This window comes from Ranitomeya variabilis, chromosome 1 (genome assembly GCF_051348905.1).
Source record: "Ranitomeya variabilis isolate aRanVar5 chromosome 1, aRanVar5.hap1, whole genome shotgun sequence".
Lineage (NCBI taxonomy): Eukaryota > Metazoa > Chordata > Amphibia > Anura > Dendrobatidae > Ranitomeya > Ranitomeya variabilis.
Genome location: NC_135232.1, coordinates 270,251,116 through 270,270,770, shown reverse-complemented (window position 1 = coordinate 270,270,770; position 19,655 = coordinate 270,251,116). Strand labels below are relative to the sequence as shown.

At 44.4% G+C, this 19,655-nt stretch overlaps 1 protein-coding gene across 2 annotated transcripts in view; it reads left to right on the top strand.

The window, feature by feature from the left end:
- GGT1 (gamma-glutamyltransferase 1) overlaps positions 1 to 5,006 on the top strand; it is a 155,654-nt gene extending 150,648 nt beyond the window's left edge. For both annotated transcript variants that reach the window (XM_077293620.1, XM_077293629.1), the window contains exons 10-13: positions 171 to 298; positions 383 to 495; positions 1,302 to 1,415; positions 3,827 to 5,006. In XM_077293620.1, coding sequence (XP_077149735.1) covers positions 171 to 298; positions 383 to 495; positions 1,302 to 1,415; positions 3,827 to 3,973 — 502 coding nt within the window. In that variant the 3' untranslated portion in view covers positions 3,974 to 5,006. The remainder of the gene's footprint in view (positions 1 to 170; positions 299 to 382; positions 496 to 1,301; positions 1,416 to 3,826) is intronic.
- The last annotated feature ends 14,649 nt before the right edge of the window (positions 5,007 to 19,655 follow it).

The following is a 19,655-nucleotide window of genomic DNA, read 5'->3' as shown; positions in this document are numbered from 1 at the left end:
CCAAACCTAGGACTCCAGTATTGAAAGTTAACAATGCTAATCCCTGAACCCCTGTGCTTTATTTTGAATATATACTCAAAGCTGCTATTATAAAAACTATAATTTTTTAGAGAGAAGATATATACCTTGTGCATGCTAATATTTTGTTTGAAACATTTTCCTTGTTCCAGCTTTGGATCTAAAGTTCGCTCCAATGTAACTGGGATTATCTTCAATGATGAGATGGATGATTTTAGCTCACCATTGATAATTAATGGGTTTGGTATTCCACCATCTCCAGCAAATTTTATCAGACCAGGTATCTTGGTACTTTAAAAAAATTAAATTAAAGAATATGGATTAGATAAAACATTGGAGATCTTGACTTCTAAAACTCTTGCAGGTAAACGACCCCAGTCCTCAATGTGTCCCACAGTTCTGTTGGATAAGGACAATAAGGTACACATGGTGGTTGGAGCTTCTGGAGGAACTAAAATCACCACCGCAACAGCACTGGTAAGAAAGTGAGAAAAGGAGAGTGACTAGAACAAAGAGAAAAAAAATAAAATCCAAATTGGACATGAAATTTGTGTAATCAGAATCCGCTTGTTGTTCATCCAACAGCTATCTAAGGTTCATGGACACCTTTAGGCATTAATATTTTTTGGAAGTCATTTACCCAAAATATTGTCACCAAAGTTGTGCCTTTGATGATCCAATGATCCAGGTCTAATCGTACTTTCAGGCATCTATGCTGTATATGGAAAAATGTTTAATGGGGTACTTAGTTTACAGAGCCGCTCAAACTGTCCTTGTGGCTGTCAAAGATAGAATTGGAAACTGGTAGAATTTACATTTACCAAGTATTTTTTATTTTTATTTTTTTACAAAATACTCAGTATGAATGAAAATTGCACATTACATGTGAGATTATGTCATTGGTAAGATCATTAGATCATTATTAGTGATGAGCGAATATACTCGTTACTCGAGATTTCCCGAGCACGCTCGGTGTCCTTATTTTTAAGTGCTCGGAGATTTAGTTTTCATCACCGCAGCTGAATGATTTACATCTGTTAGCCAGCATAAGTACATGTGGGGGTTGCCTGGTGGCTAGGGAATCCCCACATGTACTTATGCTGGCTAACAGATGTAAATCATTCAGCTGAGGTGAGAAAAACTAAACCTCCGAGTACTTACAAATACTCGGAGGACACCCGAGCGTGCTCGAGAAATCTCGGGTATCGAATATATTCACTCATCACTAATCATTATCTAACATCATTAACAAGTAACTGGTAAAATGTTGTCTTATTTTGCAGGTCATTATAAACTCACTATGGCTTGGTTATGATGTGGGGAATTCGGTGGAGCTACCGCGGGTGCACAATCAGCTATTTCCTAATGACACTACTGTAGAGGAAACGATAGAAAAGGTCAGTGATGTCTTTTGAGACTTTTTTTCTATTGGGTAGGCATGAATCATTGATTATAAATTAGTGTCAAGTGTGTATATATTAGAGCTAATGGCAGGCTTTGCCACTAATTAAGAGATGGTGGGGTATCTTGTTATACCATACTGTAGCACTGTGCATTATACAGTCAGTTGTTAGTCACGCTGGCAACATTACAAGCTACAGATTTTAGAGGAAAGATACTGCCCAGGATTAGGTATAGCAAAAGTTTTCTAGAGGCTAAGGAATGGTGAAGATTGTACCAATACCATAAAAGTAAAAAAATATATATACCGGTATATAATATATTTCTTTATGTTGTTTCTTAACCCCTTTCTGACCTCGGACGGGATAGTACGTCCGAGGTCAGAAGCCCCGCTTTGATGCGGGCTCCGGCGGTGAGCCCGCATCAAAGCCGGGACATGTCAGCTGTTTTGAACAGCTGACATGTGCCCGTAATAGGCGCGGGCAGAATCGCGATCTGCCCGCGCCTATTAACTAGTTAAATGCCGCTGTCAAACGCAGACAGCGGCATTTAACTACCGCATCCGGCCGGGCGGCCGGAAATGATGGCATCGCTGACCCCCGTCACATGATCGGAGGTCGGCGATGCTGCAGAATAGTAACCATAGAGGTCCTTGAGACCACCATGTGGTCGGCGCTCACAGCACACCTGATTTTCTGCTACATAGCAGCGAACAGCAGATCGCTGCTATGTAGCACAGGCGATCGCGCTGTGCCTGCTTCTAGCCTCCCATGGAGGCTATTGAAGCATGGCCAAAGTTAAAAAAAAAGTTTAAAAAAATGTGAAAAAAATAAAAAAAATATAAAAGTTTAAATCACCCCCCTTTCGCCCCATTCAAAATAAATCAATAAAAAAAAAAATCAAACCTACACATATTTGGTATCACCGCGTTCAGAATCGCCCGATCTATCAATAAAAAAAGCATTAACCTGATCGCTAAACGGTGTAGCGAGAACAAAATTCGAAACGCCAGAATTACGTTTTTTTGGTCGCCGCGACATTGCATTAAAATGCAGTAACGGGCGATCAAAAGAACATATCTGCACCAAATTGGAATCATTAAAAACGCCAGCTCGGCTCGCAAAAAATAAGCCCTCAACCGACCCCAGATCATGAAAAATGGAGATGCTACGAGCATCGGAAAATGGCGCAATTTTTTTATTTTTTTTTAGCAAAGTTTGGAATTTTTTTTCACCACTTAGGTAAAAAATAACCTAGTCATGTTAGGTGTCTATGAACTCGTACTGACCTGGAGAATCATAATGGCAGGTCAGTTTTAGCATTTAGTGAACCTAGCAAAAAAGCCAAACAAAAAACAAGTGTGGGACTGCACTTTTTTTGCAATTACACCGCACTTGGAATTTTTTTCCTGTTTTCTAGTACACGACATGCTAAAACCAATGATGTTGTTCAAAAGTACAACTCGTCCCGCAAAAAATAAGCCCTCACATGGCCAAATTGACGGAAAAATAAAAAAGTTATGGCTATGGGAAGGAGGGGAGTGAAAAACGAACACGGAAAAACGGAAAATCCCAAGGTCATGAAGGGGTTAAACTCTATTGCCACTAGGTATTGGTATATGAATGTATTCATCTAGTTTATTGGTGCAAATTATAGTATGGCAGCCCAAGATATATTTAAAGAGTTTATTTAGTTCACTCTAAGCATATGTTCACACAATGTGTTTTCTTTGAGGCTTTGTTGGTGTGAGTCTGCGATGAAATGTCCGGAAAAAGCAGTTGGAAAATTTTCAAAAGAAACTTCCTATTCTTTGCTATGTAAAAAAACAGTTGTGCATATGTTAAGGCTTCTGAGCATCTTTCACCCACTTCTGGTTTCCAAAAAAACGCAAAGTGGCTAAAAGAAATGACCTAACCATTCTCCAGGCATTGTCCACTTGGAGGACACTGTATAGGACAGAATAGACTGGAATGTAAAAGCAAAAAAGTTGCATGGGTGGCTCTTGGTACATTTTGTGAGCATTTTTGCCTAATATAAATGCTTGAGTTTTAACCATTGCTTAATTAAAAAAAAAAAGACCCCCCAAAAATGCCTCAAAATCACCCCAAAAATTCTAAACAACAAAAAAAATACCTCTGTAAAGATGCCCTAACAAAAAGCTTAAAAAATGGCAATAAGAAACATTATCAATTGCTTCAAGAAATGCCTGAAAAATACTCACAAAGATGCTTGTGGAAAAACAAATAGCGTTTCCTGGTTCAATTTCGATTTGAAAGTCGCGTCAGCTTCACTCTCCAGGAAAAAATATGATGTGCACATCTCCTAAGGAGTTTGGGGATTTTTGGTGCGTAAATAGACTTTAATGTCTTGTATGTTAAATATATCTTATCTGTCTTTTTTCCACCAGAGTATAGCAGATGAGCTCCTTAAACGTCATCACCATGTAGTTTATTCCGGAAGATCTGGATCTGTAGTCCAGGCCATTGTACGGACCAAAGGAAAATGGGCTGCAGCTTCAGACACCAGAAAGGGAGGATATCCTGCAGGCTACTGACCTAAACTCATATTGGTGGACTAATGAGCTGCTTTTTGGAGACTACAATTACCTTTTCTACAAAAGATTTCAACTTTAAATACATTTCGAGACACTGCGACTCAGGGACCAAATCACATTGACTAATAATGTCTGCCTAAGGATACAAATTCAATCCTGTCTTCCGTATAAAAATTGTGTACAAAATTTAGCATAAAATCTAAGCATCCCTGCAATGCTGCTACATAACGGCACTACATGGGTAATAGCCATGTTGTGATCATAGAATACGCAAATGGGATCAGTGGTAATGTGTAAACTACACTTTTAAAAAACAACCTGTGCCTTTTTATTAACTGCTCGCTCAGTTGCAATCCTTAAGAGAAGTCAATGATCCTTCAACGACAACGTTTGGGTATATGAAAAAGGAGGTTTCTCTTTGAAGGATGTTACAGAAGATTTGCGAATCTCTTTCTGGAGATGACCAGAACAAAGCATCATGAGGTGTACATCCAGATTGTGGAAGAATTTATTTGCACTACTTTGCTCCTCTTTAGTCATTACTTGGCATGGTGGAACTTGATATGGAAAGCCACTTCCAAATGGCCACTGAAATTAGAGTCAGACATCCTATTATGTCTAACCGCATTCCCCGGACACATAGTACCATTCAAAGATGTGAGGTGGAAAACAATTTTTTTGATGTTCAATAAAGAATGGGCAGAATAATAGCTGCAATAACTAGTTGTGGATGACTCCTGATATCCATCCAAAAGGCCCATTGTCTATTGTATTTATTGAAAGTTTATGTATTTCAATTACTGTCAGCCAGCAACTGGATAAAATTAATTTGTTTAAGACAATTCAGACATCTACCTGCCAGCAGTACTTATAGCTATTTAATTAACAGGTACACACTGTATATGAAACATACATGCTTCTTGGCAGATGTCAACTTTGAAGGGACATTTCTTTTTCCAATAGTCTTCTTTACCAAATGCATGTATGAGTTTTATTGTACTGTCTCCGTCCATTAAATTTTAGACTTTTATAACTCATTGTATTATTTGGTTTTATTTCCAAATGCATGCATAAAACATAGTCATGAATCTTATGTACACATAGGGGTGGCCAAATACTAGATCTACTAGAACCTTAATGCAGGGACTTGTAGAGTTTAATGTGAGGCCAATAGGCCATGCTTCTGCTGGTTTTAAAACAAAAGAGGAAAAACTACCCTCAGCAGTGTCTCAGTATGCCTCTCACCAAGGGTGGACATACCACTAGTGTAACCTATGCAGTTCAACAGGGGTTCAGGAGGTAAAGGGACCCACTTCAACCTGAACTGTAAAGGGCCAATAAAGCGTTCTTGCCCGCTTCTGTGTGTGACTGCTTCTGACTCTTTTTATAATGTATCAATGTCTCAATAGTATATGGACGTATGAGGTTTGATCAGCATAATTAGAGACTCAGGGTCTCACATTCTGAAGTATATGCAATGACTAACTAGATCTGTCATTACTACTATGGGAGCAATGGATCACCTGAAAAAGAATGATTGACATTACATGCTGAAAATAACTAACCAATTTTTACATTGATTAATTTGTTTTTACTTTATACAGTATATGTTATGCATTTTATATGTTTTAGATTTATTAAAGCATACCTGTAATTTCAGATAACTTTTCAGAATAAGCTGTTTGTGTACATGATGAATAACCCCTATTATGGTACTTGAATGACTTATATATCCTGAATTAATTTTTTATAAGTTTTCCCTTCAGCAGACGCACAATAATTTTCAGTTTTGTTCTAAACTAGTAGGAAGAGACTAGCTGCTATGATGTCTCCTATACACAACCCACACACCAAGATGGATTCCTGCTCTTTTCTCTCTGAAACACAGAAGCATCTGCATGAAATACATTATACAGCAATACTTAGCTCTGTAGCTGTGAATCCAGCATCAAATTAAAATAAATTTGCTAGAAGCTAGTGATCTGTCTCTATAAAGTGCCCCTTCCTCTTTCTCCCTCCTCTGTCTGCATAGATTTTAATAGGCTCTGTAACACAGCTTCCCCGTTTTGACAGTTTGTCTTGTTTTTAAGTGTTTATTTCAGAATACATTGTGGACGATGAGTTCTGGAGGAAGAAGTAGGAAAAGAAGCATATTTCTCTGATAAGATGTAAAATATTACAAAGTTCCTTATAGTCGCTTGTACTGTTGACTTATGCAATTTATTTGAAAAAGACAAAATTATCATTTGAACTTTTTTCATGTACTGTTAGGATTACCTCAAAGATCATCATAAATGAAAAATAGTACATAGTGTACTCACAAGTCACTCCTAATCAGATTTTACTGCAAAATATAGTATTAACATTTACAAGAGATTATTTGCTTATTGCATACCCTGGAAAATACTGCCATCTACACATCCTATACAAAAGAAATCTAAATCACAAATATACAACAACACTACTTTTAGGCACAACAACAGAACAATAAAAAAGTAGTTTAGTATTACTCTTAGGGTATGTGCCCACGTTCAGGATTGCATCAGGATTTGCTCAGGATTTGACGCAGGTAAAATCTGCACCAAATCTGCACCTGAGGTCACTGGCAGGTCACCTGCGTTTTTCATGCGTTTTTTACGTGTTTTTCATGCGTTTTTTGATGCGTTTTTTATGCGGATTTGTGTGTGTTTTTGTAAGCTCAATAAAGATATACAAAAAAAAGAATTGTGATGTAATTTCTTGTCCAACCTCTTCATTGACATACTCCATTGAAGAATATACACACACAGCTAGATAGATAGATAGATACGTTAGATGGATACAATAGATAGATACGATACATATCTATCGTATCTGTCTATCTATCATATCTATCTATCACATCTATCTATGGATCTATCTATCGTATTTATCTATGGTAGCTATCGATATATCTATCTATTATCTACTGATATATATATCTATAAATATATCTCTATATAGATATATCGATAGATAGATATATTGATAGATAATAGATAGATGATAGATAGATAATAGATAGATACGATAGATAGATAATAAATAAACAGATGATTGATAGATACGATAGATAGATAGATATGATAGATGGATCACACAAGCGAGAAACTCGGACGAGTCTTGCATCTTAATACCCGGCACTGCCGCCGGCACTCGGGTGCAGAGCGTGCAGCTGCATGTATTTCTATGCAGCTGCACGCTTCACTCCCGAGTCCCGGCGCCAGTGTCGGGTATTAAGATGTGAGACTCGTCCGAGTTTCTCGCATGTGTGATCCCAGCCTTAAATAAAGACACACACACAAAATCTGCGTTAGGCCAGGGTCGCACTCGTGAGAAACTCACACAAGTCTCTCGCTTCAATACCCGGCACTGCCACTGGCACTCGGAAGCGGAGCGTGTGGCTGCATGTATTTCTGTGCAGCTGAACGCTCCAGTCCCGAGTGCCAGCGGCAGTGCCAGGTATTGACGCCAGCCTTAAACGCAATATGTTTAATTTAAAAAAAAATATTTTTTTTAAAAAATGGCGTGGGCTTTTGCACAATTTTCTGCACCAGAGGGGGAAAGCCGACAGCTGGGGGCCAATATTTGTAGCCTGGGAAGGGGGTAATACCCCCATGGCCCCTCTCTAGGCTAAGAATATCAGCCCGCAGCTGTCTGCGTAGCCTTTACTGGCTATTAAATTAAGGGGACCCAAAAAAAATGATGTGGGGTCCCCCTATATTTTATAGCCAGAAAGGCTACGCAGACAGCTGCGGGCTGATATTCATAACCTAGAGAGGGGCCATGGTTATTGGCCCCGCCCCGGCTACAAATACCAGCCCGCAGCCGCCCCATAATTGGCGCATCTGTAAGATGCGCCAATTCCGGCACTTAGCCCCTCTCTTCCCACTCCCCTGTAGCAGTGGGATATGGGGTAATAAGGGGTTAATGTCACTTTGCTATTGTAAGGTGACATTAAGCCTGGTTAATAATGGAGAGGCGTCAATAAGATGCCTATCCATTATTAATCCTAGAGTAGTGAAAGGGTTAAAAAAAAAATAAAGACACAGCCAGAAAAAAGTATTTTAATATTCTTAATTTTACCATACTTACCATACTCGATCGCCTGCATAAAAAATTAAAATAATAAACCAACCGTATACTTACTTTCCGCCGTAGTCCAATTAATAACGAGTGTCCCACGACGATCTCCCCTATAGAACAGTGACATCGGGTGATGTCACCGCTCTATAGACCTCCAGTGACACACTGACAGGAGACAATAGCTCCTGCAGTGCATCACTGAGGTTACCTTAGTTCAGAGTCTCACTTTATGGCTTTGCTGCGTGGGAACTTTCTCACACAGCAGAGCCACAAGTGAGACTAAGGACTATTTTTTACAGTGGCGGAGGAATACAGTGCGGAAGGATACCTTCCATCATTGTATTCCTGGAGCCCCTGGAGAGCAGTCGCATCAGCTGATGCTGCTGCTCTCCACGGGAGATCGTGGTGGGACACTCATTTTAATTGGATATCTGCGGATCAGGGAGTATATTGTTTGTTTATTATTTTATAATTTGTTACAGGTGACAATGGCTTCGGGGATCAAGGTGACAAGTGATGGTGAGTATGTACTCTATGTTTAATGTACTGTATGTCTATATGTATGTATGTTATGAATGTTGCATGTTCTGTATGTATGTACAGTATGTTGCATGTCGCATGTTGTCGCATGTTGCATGTTGTCGCATGACGCATGTTGCATGTCGCATGTTGTCGCATGTTGTCGCATTTTGCATGTCGTATGTCGCATGCTGTCGCATCTTGCATGTCGTATGTCGCATGTTGTCGCATGTTGCATGTCGTGTGTTGTATGTTGTTTGTTGTATGTGCACACAGTCTAGACGAGTCCAGCTCTGCTACATCTGGATGCCTGACATCTAGATGTAGCAGAGCCTGTAGATGATCGCCGGAGATAACTCTCCAGCGATCACCTACACTACAGCGTTCTCACAATCAGCTGATCAGCTGTTTGCGAGAACCAGACTAGTGACCGGAGATAACTCCCGGTCACGTGCACGGCAGTTCTCGCGATAACATAAGTTATCGCGAGAACTGCAGTGGATGAGGGACTTCCGGCGGCGGGACAGGTGAGCCAGCAGACATGCGTAGTAAGCTGCGTGTACGCAGTTTCTACGCATGTGACTAACCATTAGATGTGATTTTATCGCATCTAATGATAGTCTATGGTAAATTTACGGAGCGGTGATGGAGCCTAGCCGCTTTGTAAACAGACATGCTGCGTTCTGAAAAGACGCGCTTGCATGTCCGTTTACGCGGGTCTGCCGCCTGCGTGTTTTACCGCTAGTGGAGACAGGATTTAATGAAATCCCCTCCACTATGCTGTAACATCTGGACGCTGCGTGTTTGACGCTGCGGCTCTACGCAGCGTCAAACACGCAGCGTTTCCTGAACGTGGAAACACACCCTAACATGTCTCCTTTAATGGATTCAAAGGCACATAAGATGCTTTTCTTATGGATAATGTTATTTTCTATCTTCTTTCATTTCCTGCAGTTTGGCCCAATGATCTCATATTTTGAATGCCAAGTGAAAGGTGAGCTGTCTCAGTCAAATTTTCAGAATACTGTATTTTCCATTACGTTCTCCACATCATCAATCAACAGGATCATAGATTCTCCTTCAGACAATAATTGCATGTTGGTGTCCGCCATCTAATGGAGGAAAATACTGAACCTCAGACTTTTCATGGAAAAAATGTCCGCCACTACTTGAGGGTCTTATAAGGATAAGGAACGTCATGATATCTAAAACCTGGAAGGAGACTTTTTTTATTTTTTTTTATTTTGCACATAGACTGCCTTTAAAAGCTAAGCCTGTCAGTAAGATCAAATTTCCCAATCTGCATGTATTTTCATGCAGGTGTTTGAAATATAAATCCATTGACACCTTAATATCTCCTATCTGGTAAAGATAATAATCAATATAGCGATTGTAATCCATAATTTGACAATATGTTATATTGCTTGTGATATGTCTACGGTAATACCCGAAGGTGTTAGCACCCTTGAAATTGTTCCAGGAGATTAAATATTTATTCCAGAAAATTATTGCAACTACACATGTGGAGCACGCCCATGGGGCCGTGGGGTACTCGGTATCGAGTCCTGCGGTTCACAGGGGGATGTCACGGTGGCTGACCCGGTCTGTGGCCCTGGGACGTCCGTGTAAAAGGGAAAGGTCTTTAAGGGGAATGTTCGTTACGCCACCTGTGGTATTCGGTCACGGTGACCGACGCTGCTTTAAGGGGTCCGCTGGGGTGATGTTATGGCAGCTGGATGGTATTCCTTCCCACAGGTGAAGTATATCCCCAGGGCTCTCGGTGTGTAGATGGTGATATGGTGAGAGGTCCAGATAAGAACGAGGACACAAGGTTGCAGTCTCTTTACCTTTACTGAAGACTTCAGCATCCACAGTCCAGGGCACCAGATCACAGGGCAGGCAGAGTCCGGCCGGTTTGGAGGCAAGTCCAGAGTTCCCGTATCCAGGTGGAAATCAGTAGCCTTCCTTTGCGCTGAGGTGGTGTAGTCCCTTACTGCCTATGGCTTCACATAAGGGTCTCACAGATGCGATGTTTCGCTCTCTCTGTCCCCCATATAGGTTAGGACAATACCCGTATGACTGGTGACTTGAGCCTGTTTATAGGGTCTCTTAGATGACCCGGCTCTGTAGGTGTCACCATGCCTCCTGGGTGTAAGTGCGGACAGGTAACTTGCAATTAGCTGTCCTGCCGGTCTCTGAAATAAGGCATAGAGGTCCTTACTCCCTCGGTGTCCCGGCTACCGGGATGTTGCGCCTCAGAAGGAGACAGCTTGAGCAGGGCTGGTCCCCTTTTGGTATCCTCTCCTTTGCTACGACTTCCTTCACGCTCGCAGCAATACAATTCTGCCTTCTGAATGTCTCTTTCTGGGAGCTGCAACTCTGAGGGCATGCACAGCTCCTTTGAACCCTCTGTCCACCTCAAACTACTGTCTGGAACATTCTAACTTTCCCTACAGACTACCAGTTATATATATATATATATATGGGGAGTGACCTAATAAATAGGGTCAGGAGCTCCCCCTGGTGGTCTGGAGTGTGAAATGTGTTGCATGTTTGTGATACCTGGATGCAGTTATCCTTCTTTGCCTCCAAACGTAGTATCACTCTCACCGAGAGGAAAGCAATACCACTGCGACGACCAGGACCCTGGGGCGCCTCACATGTGTTGTTATACCATTGTTTATTTCCTTTGTGTGTATTGGAACAACACAAAAAAATGTGAAAAAGGGAAATTGGACATAATTTCACAAAAAAAACCAAAAATGATGGCACCCTCAACTAAATATTTGCACACCCTTTGGAATAAATAACTGCAATCAATTGCTTCCTTTAACCATCAACAAGCTTCATGCCACTCTCAAAGGGAAAATTTGATGATTCGTCTTTTGCAAACTGCTCTATGTCTCTCATAATTGAAGGGTGCCTTCTCCCAACAACAATTTCAAAATCTCTTCACAGGTGTTCAATGGGATTTAGATCCAGACTCATTGCTGGCCACTTTTCATAACTCTCCAGAGCTTTGTTTTTATCCATTTCTGGGTATTTCTTGAAATATGTTTGGGGTCATTGTCCTGCTGGAAGAACCATGACTTAGGATGAAAACCCAGTTTTTCTTGACTCTGGACACTACACTGTGACCCAAAATCCTTTGGTTATCTTCTGATTTCATGATTCCATGCACATAGTCACGACACCCAATACCAGAGGCAGCAAAACGACCCCAAAATATCTTTGACTCTCCATCATATTTGACTGTAGGTACTATGTTCTTTTCTTTGTAGGCCTCATTCCGTTTTCAGTAAACAGTAGAATAATAATAATCTTTATTATTATATAGCGCTAATGGAGTGCCCCCAGACACAGGGCCGCGGGGTACTCAGTACCGGGTCTCTCTCGGTTCTGGGGATGTCACGGTGGCCTGACCCGGTCCGTGGCCCTGCTAAGGGACGCCCAATTAAAGATGTAGGTGCAGGTGTAGGTCGCAGTAAATGACGAGGACACAGGGTTGCAGTCTCTTTACCTCTTTACTGAAGGCTTCGGGATCCGCAATCCAGAGCACTGCTAACAGGGCTGGCTGAGACCAGCCGGTCCGAAGGCACATCCAGAGTTCCCTTTGCAGGTGGAAATCAGTGCCTACCTACTAGCGCCTGTGTGTTGTAGTACTTCCCTGCTGAGCACCACGGGATAGTCCTCACAACTGTTGTGTATGTTTCTGATGTTCTTTCTCTCTCCGTCCCCCAGATGATATGGATAGGACGCACCCGTATGACGGGGTAGGCCTGGAGTTATTCTGGGACCCTAGAGACGCCCCTCTCCCACAATTGCCTCCGTTGTCTGCTTAGGTGATTTAGGTGAGACAGCCAACCTAAAGTTAACTGTCCTGCCGTGGGTTTGAAGTAATGCGTAGAGCCTAATACTTCCTCGGCGTTCCAGCCACCGGCTACACGCCTCAGAAGAATGTTGCCGATCTCGGGGCACGACTCCTTCTGGTTCTATTTCCTTTGTGCTGTGATCTCGTTTCTCACTTCTCGACAAAATACTTCGCTTCGTGTCCTTTCTTAAGATGCCGCCGCAATGAAGTGCAGGTGCGGCTCCGTAACGCTCTGTCCTTTTCGCTAGGCCATTGTCAGGATCCCACCCCTGACAGGGACCCCCCTGAATCTTCCCAAGCAATGCTCTTCTCTCACAAGATGTTACCCGGGCAAAACCCAGTCAGCTTCTCTCTAACTTCCTATCCAACCCCCAGTTTTACCAAAGTGTGAGGAGTGGCCTAATACATAGCACCTTTGCTCCCCCTGGTGGCCAGACTGTGAAGTGTAATGTGTGACTGTGATACCTGGTCAGGTGAACTCCTTTAGCGCAATCAGACGTAACATCACTCCCCTTAGTGGCAGAGCGACATTACTGCAACGACCAGGACTCTGGGGCGCTGCACTCCCCCCCGGTTAAATCCAGTACTCCCGGACTGGGAAGAAGAACAACAATACATGTTAGCAAAAGACATACAAAATTTTGAAATGCTGTAAACAAGTAAATATAACAGTGCTTCCCTTTATGGGAGGTGAGGACACTTGAATGTTACAAACAAAAACATTTTTACATTGAACTTATACTTTTAAATAACACTTATTAAATAACTGACTATAAATAACTATCACTACCCAGCCGGGTATTCTATCTATTAAGTACAAATTCTGAACAATAATTTAACTTTTCCTTTAAGGGCGTAAGGCAGGTACCCACTAAAGGCATGCTACAAGACTAGAAGTGCAAATCAACATTTTCCTGAGCTCTCTTTCTCCTATGCAGGACTTTCTCGTCTACCCCCACGGGCCTACTGCATCTTTCCTTAGCTCTCTATCATTAGTTCCGATAATCACTTTAACTTCAATTTTATTCACATATCATTATCAACATTCCTATTTCTTATCACTATCTTTCTATCTACATACTACTACTATGTAAAACATTATTACCATTTAACTTTCTTAAGGCAACATTAAACTAAGTGCAACACGTGGACATTCCCTTTAAGAGGGACTCAAGTCTCTTTGAGGTAGTGCAGACTCTCAATCTGCAAGTCCGCTTCAAGCAAGAACTTCTGCACTGTATCCAGGAACGGTCTCTTCAAAAAGCTCTTTTCTTTGTAAAACCAGTAGGGGGGCACCTTTAAGAAGGTGCAAACTATGTACAGCAACAGTTTGTGAATCATTCACCGTCCATGATTCAGCAGTCTTTTCAAAACACTGATGCAAAAACAAACATAAAGCATTAGGGATCCCGGGTAAACGAAGGGATCCCTTTAAGAACCAACCCTGGTCGGGTTTTAGCAGCAACGCAGCAGGAAAACAAACAGTTAACTATTTACATACTCGTGGGTCCGAGGTTTATTCTTGTAGTAGGTTGCAAGGCATCAGTTGGTAGCGAACGATTCCTGGCCCGGGAAGATCTGTGTTCGACTTCTCATCCGATGCGGTATCAATGTCACTAATCGGTTTTTCAGGTATAATCTGGGTTCGAATGTCAGTTTTGGTTGTAAGTTCAGTAGTAGAGATAATGCACACTGTAGTAGTAGTGCTGGGACTCGTCGGTTCAGAGACAAGGGGGTTAATGTCGTTAGTCTTAGTTGTGGCAGCAGGTAGCGCTGCTGCAAGATCAGTCACTGGAACGGAGTCAGCAACTGTGGCACTAGCAGTCGCTGGAGTGGTGTCAATCATCAGGGCAGGGTCGTTCTCCATACCTGCTTCAGATGCGGTCCCTCCGGTGCCGGTCTGCTCCGTCTTCGCTGGGGTTTGGAATGCTGGTTGCAGGGTCTTGTGCTGCGGCGTTGTCATCTCTGTTGGCAGCATCTCGCTTTCCGGCAGGGCCTTGCTTTCTGGCTTCGGAGCGCTGGAACTTCTTTCCTGCTCCAGACCAGACGAGGCTGCCGACAGGCGTCTGGTGAGGCTCCCGATGAAGGTCTTCTTCCACCCGGCCTCAGTGCTCAGCTGCGTCCGCCGGAGTTGGTCGCTGAGTAGTGTTGAGCGATACCGTCCGATACTTGAAAGTATCGGTATCGGAAAGTATCGGCCGATACCGGCAAAGTATCGGATCTAATCCGATACCGATACCCGATACCAATACAAGTCAATGGGACTCAAGTATCGGACGGTATCCCTGATGGTTCCCAGGGTCTGAAGGAGAGGAAACTCTCCTTCAGGCCCTGGGATCCATATTAATGTGTAAAATAAAGAATTAAAATAAAAAATATTGCTATACTCACCTCTCCGACGCAGCCTGGACCTCACCGAGGGAACCGGCAGCGTTCTTTGCTTAAAATGCACGCGTTTACTTCCTTCCGTGACGTCACGGCTTGTGATTGGTCGCGTGCCGCCCATGTGGCCGCGACGCGACCAATCACAGCAAGCCGTGACGTAATTTTCAGGTCCTCAATGCCTAATTCTAGGCATTCAGGATTTTAAAATTACGTTCCGGCTTGTGATTGGTCGCGTCGCGGTCACATGGGCGACGCGACCAATCACAAGCCGTGACGTCACGGGAGGCAGGAAACGCGCGCATTTTAAAATTACGTCACGGCTTGTGATTGGTTGCGTGCCGCCCATGTGACCGCGACGCGACCAATCACAGCAAGCCGTGACGTAATTTCAGGTCCTGAATGCAGAATTAGGCATACAAGACCTGAAATTACGTCACGGCTTGCTGTGATTGGTCACGTCGCGGTCACATGGGCGGCACGCAACCAATCACAAGCCGTGACGTAATTTTAAAATGCGCGCGTTTCCTGCCTCCCGTGACGTCACGGCTTGTGATTGGTCGCGTCGCCCATGTGACCGCGACGCGACCAATCACAAGCCGGAACGTAATTTTAAAATCCTGAATGCCTAGAATTAGGCATTGAGGACCTGAAAATTACGTCACGGCTTGCTGTGATTGGTCATGTCGCGGCCACATGGGCGGCACGCAACCAATCACAAGCCGTGACGTCACGGAAGGAAGTAAACGCGCGCATTTTAAGCAAAGAATGCTGCCGGTTCCCTCGGTGAGGTCCAGGCTGCGTCGGAGAGGTGAGTATAGCAATATTTTTTATTTTAATTCTTTATTTTACACATTAATGTTGTTTCGATACCGATACCCGATACCACAAAAGTATCGGATCTCGGTATCGGAATTCCGATACCCGCAAGTATCGGCCGATACCCGATACTTGCGGTATCGGAATGCTCAACACTATCGCTGAGCTCGTCCACGCCGGCCTGCAGGAATTCAGCATCAGCGGTGGAGGCCTGGTTACGGTGCCCCTCCGGGTAGCTGGGGGAGTCCTCTGCTCCGACCCCACGCTCCGGCTCCGGTTGGCTGGCCATGGCGTCCTCCACGTGGCTGACTTCTTCTTTGTCCTTTTCCCGCTCTCTCCTTCGTGGGCGGTTTCTCTTCCTTTGTCTCCGCCCTCCATTGAGAATCAGGAGGCGGATCTCGGCTGCTGACGGACACGTCCTCAAGGTACAGAAATATTTAGACTGGGCGGCCATTGTCTTTCGCGCTCTTCAGTTTGTCCACGCCCACAAATCCACGCCCTTCTTCTTCTCTGGCGCTCCTCGTGGTGCTGTAATGGCGGCGGTTTTGGCGGGAATTTTTGGCGGCAAGTGGCAATGCACAGTCTTTGCAATAAATCACAATTCAAGCACAATTCAGTCACAGTTCCAAGGCACACATGACCTGACTCCTCAGGCTTAAGTAGATCCTGTTCGTGATGCCAAGTTTGGAGCGCCCCCAGACACTCGGTACTCGGTACCGGGTCTCTCTCGGTTCTGGGGGATGTCACGGTGGCCTGACCCGGTCCGTGGCCCTGCTAAGGGACGCCCAATTAAAGATGTAGGTGCAGGTGTAGGTCACAGTAAATGACGAGGACACAGGGTTGCAGTCTCTTTACCTCTTTACTGAAGGCTTCGGGATCCGCAATCCAGAGCACTGCTAACAGGGCTGGCTGAGACCGGCCGGTCCGAAGGCACATCCAGAGTTCCCTTTGCAGGTGGAAATCAGTGCCTACCTACTAGCGCCTGTGTGTTGTAGTACTTCCCTGCTGAGTACCACGGGATAGTCCTCACAACTGTTGTGTATGTTTCTGATGTTCTTTCTCTCTCCGTCCCCCAGATGATATGGATAGGATGCACCCGTATGACAGGGTAGGCCTGGAGTTATTCTGGGACCCTAGAGACGCCCCTCTCCCACAATTGCCTCCGTTGTCTGCTTAGGTGATTTCGGTGAGACAGCCAGCCTAAAGTTAACTGTCCTGCCGTGGGTTTGAAGTAATGCGTAGAGCCTAATACTTCCTCGGCGTTCCGGCCACCGGCTACACGCCTCAGAAGAATGTTGCCGAACTCGGGGCACGACTCCTTCTGGTTCTATCTCCTTTGTGCTGTGATCTAGTTTCTCACTTCTCCACAAAATACTTCGCTTCGTGTCCTTTCTTAAGATGCCGCCGCAATGAAGTGCAGGTGCGGCTCCGTAACGCTCTGTCCTTTTCGCTAGGCCACTGTCAGGATCCCACCCCTGACAGGGACCCCCCTAAATCTTCCCAAGCAACGCTCTTCTCTCACAAGATGTTACCTGGGCAAAACCCAGTCAGCTTCTCTCTAACTTCCTATCCAACCCCCAGTTTTACCAAAGTGTGAGGAGTGGCCTAATACATAGCACCTTTGCTCCCCCTGGTGGCCAGACTGTGAAGTGTAATGTGTGACTGTGATACCTGGTCAGGTGAACTCCTTTAGCGCAATCAGACGTAACATCACTCCCCTTAGTGGCAGAGCGACATTACTGCAACGACCAGGACTCTGGGGCGCTGCACTAACATATTCCGCAGCGCTTGACAGTTTGCACACATTACCATCGCTGTCCCCAATGGGGCTCACAATCTAAATTCCTTATCAGTATGTCTTTGGAATGTGGGAGGAAACCCACGCAAACACAGAGAGGACATACAAACTCTTTGCAGATGTTGTCCTTGGTGTGGTTTGAACCCAGGACTCCAGCGCTGCAAGGCTGCAGTGCTATCCACTGAGCCACCTGTGCTTTACCAAAAAGGTCTATCTTGGTTTCATATGTGTGTAGCGCCCCCACTGCCGCAGGGCCGAGGGGTACCCGGTACCGGGCCTCTGAGTCTCTGCTCTGGGGTTGTCACGGTGGCTAGGCCCCGGTCCGTGACCCTGCCGAGGGGCGTACAGTGAAAGATATGATGGATGATGGTAGTGGTGAGGCTGTAGTGGTGCGGTGCAGTAAATAACGAGGACACCAGGTTGCAGTCTCTTTACCTCTTTACTGAAGGTCTCTGGGTCCTCAGTCCGGAATACGGTTCACCAGGCTGCGCAAGTCCGGCCGGTCCGATGGCACCTCCAGAGTTCCCTTTGCAGGTGGAAATCTGTGCCTTCCTGCTTGCGCTATGTGTTTTGGTCCTCCCCTGCTGTGCTTACGGGATAGTCCCCACAACTGTTGTGTCTGTTTCTCGTGTTCCCTCACAACAACTCGATTAGATGATGTTCTGCTAATTCTCCGTCCCTCCCGGTGTTATGGTTGGGACGCACCCGTATGACGGGTAGGCTCGGAGCTCTTCCGGGACCCTAGAGTCGCCCCTCTCCACAGGTTGCCCCCCAAGTCTGCATAGGTGATTTAGGTGAGACAGCCCGCCTGTGACTGACTGTCCTGCCGTTGGTTTGAAGTATTGCTTGGAGCTAGATATATGAATACTTCCTCGGCGTTCCGGACGCCGGTTGTGCGCCTCAGTAGGATGTTGCCTCGGTCTTACAGCACGACTCCTACTGGTATTCTCCTTCTTGCTTTGATCTCGTTTCTCACTCAGCACAATATATCTCGCTTCTGATCCTTTCTTAGGGCACCGCCGCTATGCTGAGCAGGCACGGTCCCGTGACGTTCTTTCTTGTTGCCAGGCCTCTGTCAGGGTCCCAAACCTGACAGGGACCCTACCGAATCTTCCCCACAACACCCCCTGCCACAAGGTGTTGCCTGGTTCCAACCCAGTCAGCTTTCTGAACTAACTTTCTGCCTGACCCCCAGTTTACCCACACGGTGAGGAGTGACCTAATAAATAGCACCATTAGCTTCCCCTGGAGGCCCGACTGTGAAATGTATTGGTGTATGTGATACCTGGTCAGATTAACTCCTTCAGTGCCATCAGACGTACCATAGCCCCCCTTAGCGGCGGAGCCACAGTACTGCAACGACCAGGACTCTGGGGCGCTGCACTCTCCCCCGGTTAAATCCAGTACTCCGGGACTGGGAAGAAAACAACAATACATGTCAGCAAAAAGACATACAATTTTTGTGAGTGCAATAACAATAAGCATATTTGAACAGAGCTTCCCTTTATGGGAGGTGAGGACACTTAAACGTTACAAACATGGTTAAATACTTTCAAATAACTTTTCTTACCCAACCGGGTATTCTACTAAGTGCAAAATTTTAAACATTAATTCAACATTGCCTTTAAGGATGTACACTCTGAATCCACTAAAGACCTTCTTATAACACATTATAAGGCTTAAGCAACTGTGCTACATTCTCCTACTTTATGTCTGCAGGACCGCCTGTCCTAACGGCTCCAGACCTACTGCCTCTCCTTTCTATTACAGGACCGCTCCTTTCAGCCCGAGCCTTCTGTCCTTCCACTACTATACACAGTATAGAACATGTTTTTCCTTCAGTTGGAGATTACTGAGCCATCCCTATATGGCTCCTAAGAGGACTCACCACTAACCCCTACGGGTTCACTTCCTGTCCTCATCCTTCTATTAACATTATTGAACATTCCTTACAATTAACTAATGGGTTACATTTAACTTTCACATATCAACATTATTACTTCTTCCTTCAAAGCATCATCATTCCTTAAGTGCTATCGATGAACATCCCCTTTAAGAGGGGACCAAGTCTCTATGAGGTAGTGCAACGTTTCAAGCTGCAAGTCCGTATGCAGCAAGGACTCCAGTACAAGTTCCAATAACCGTATCTTCGCAAAGAGTCCGTCTTTTATATAAAATCAGTAGAGAGC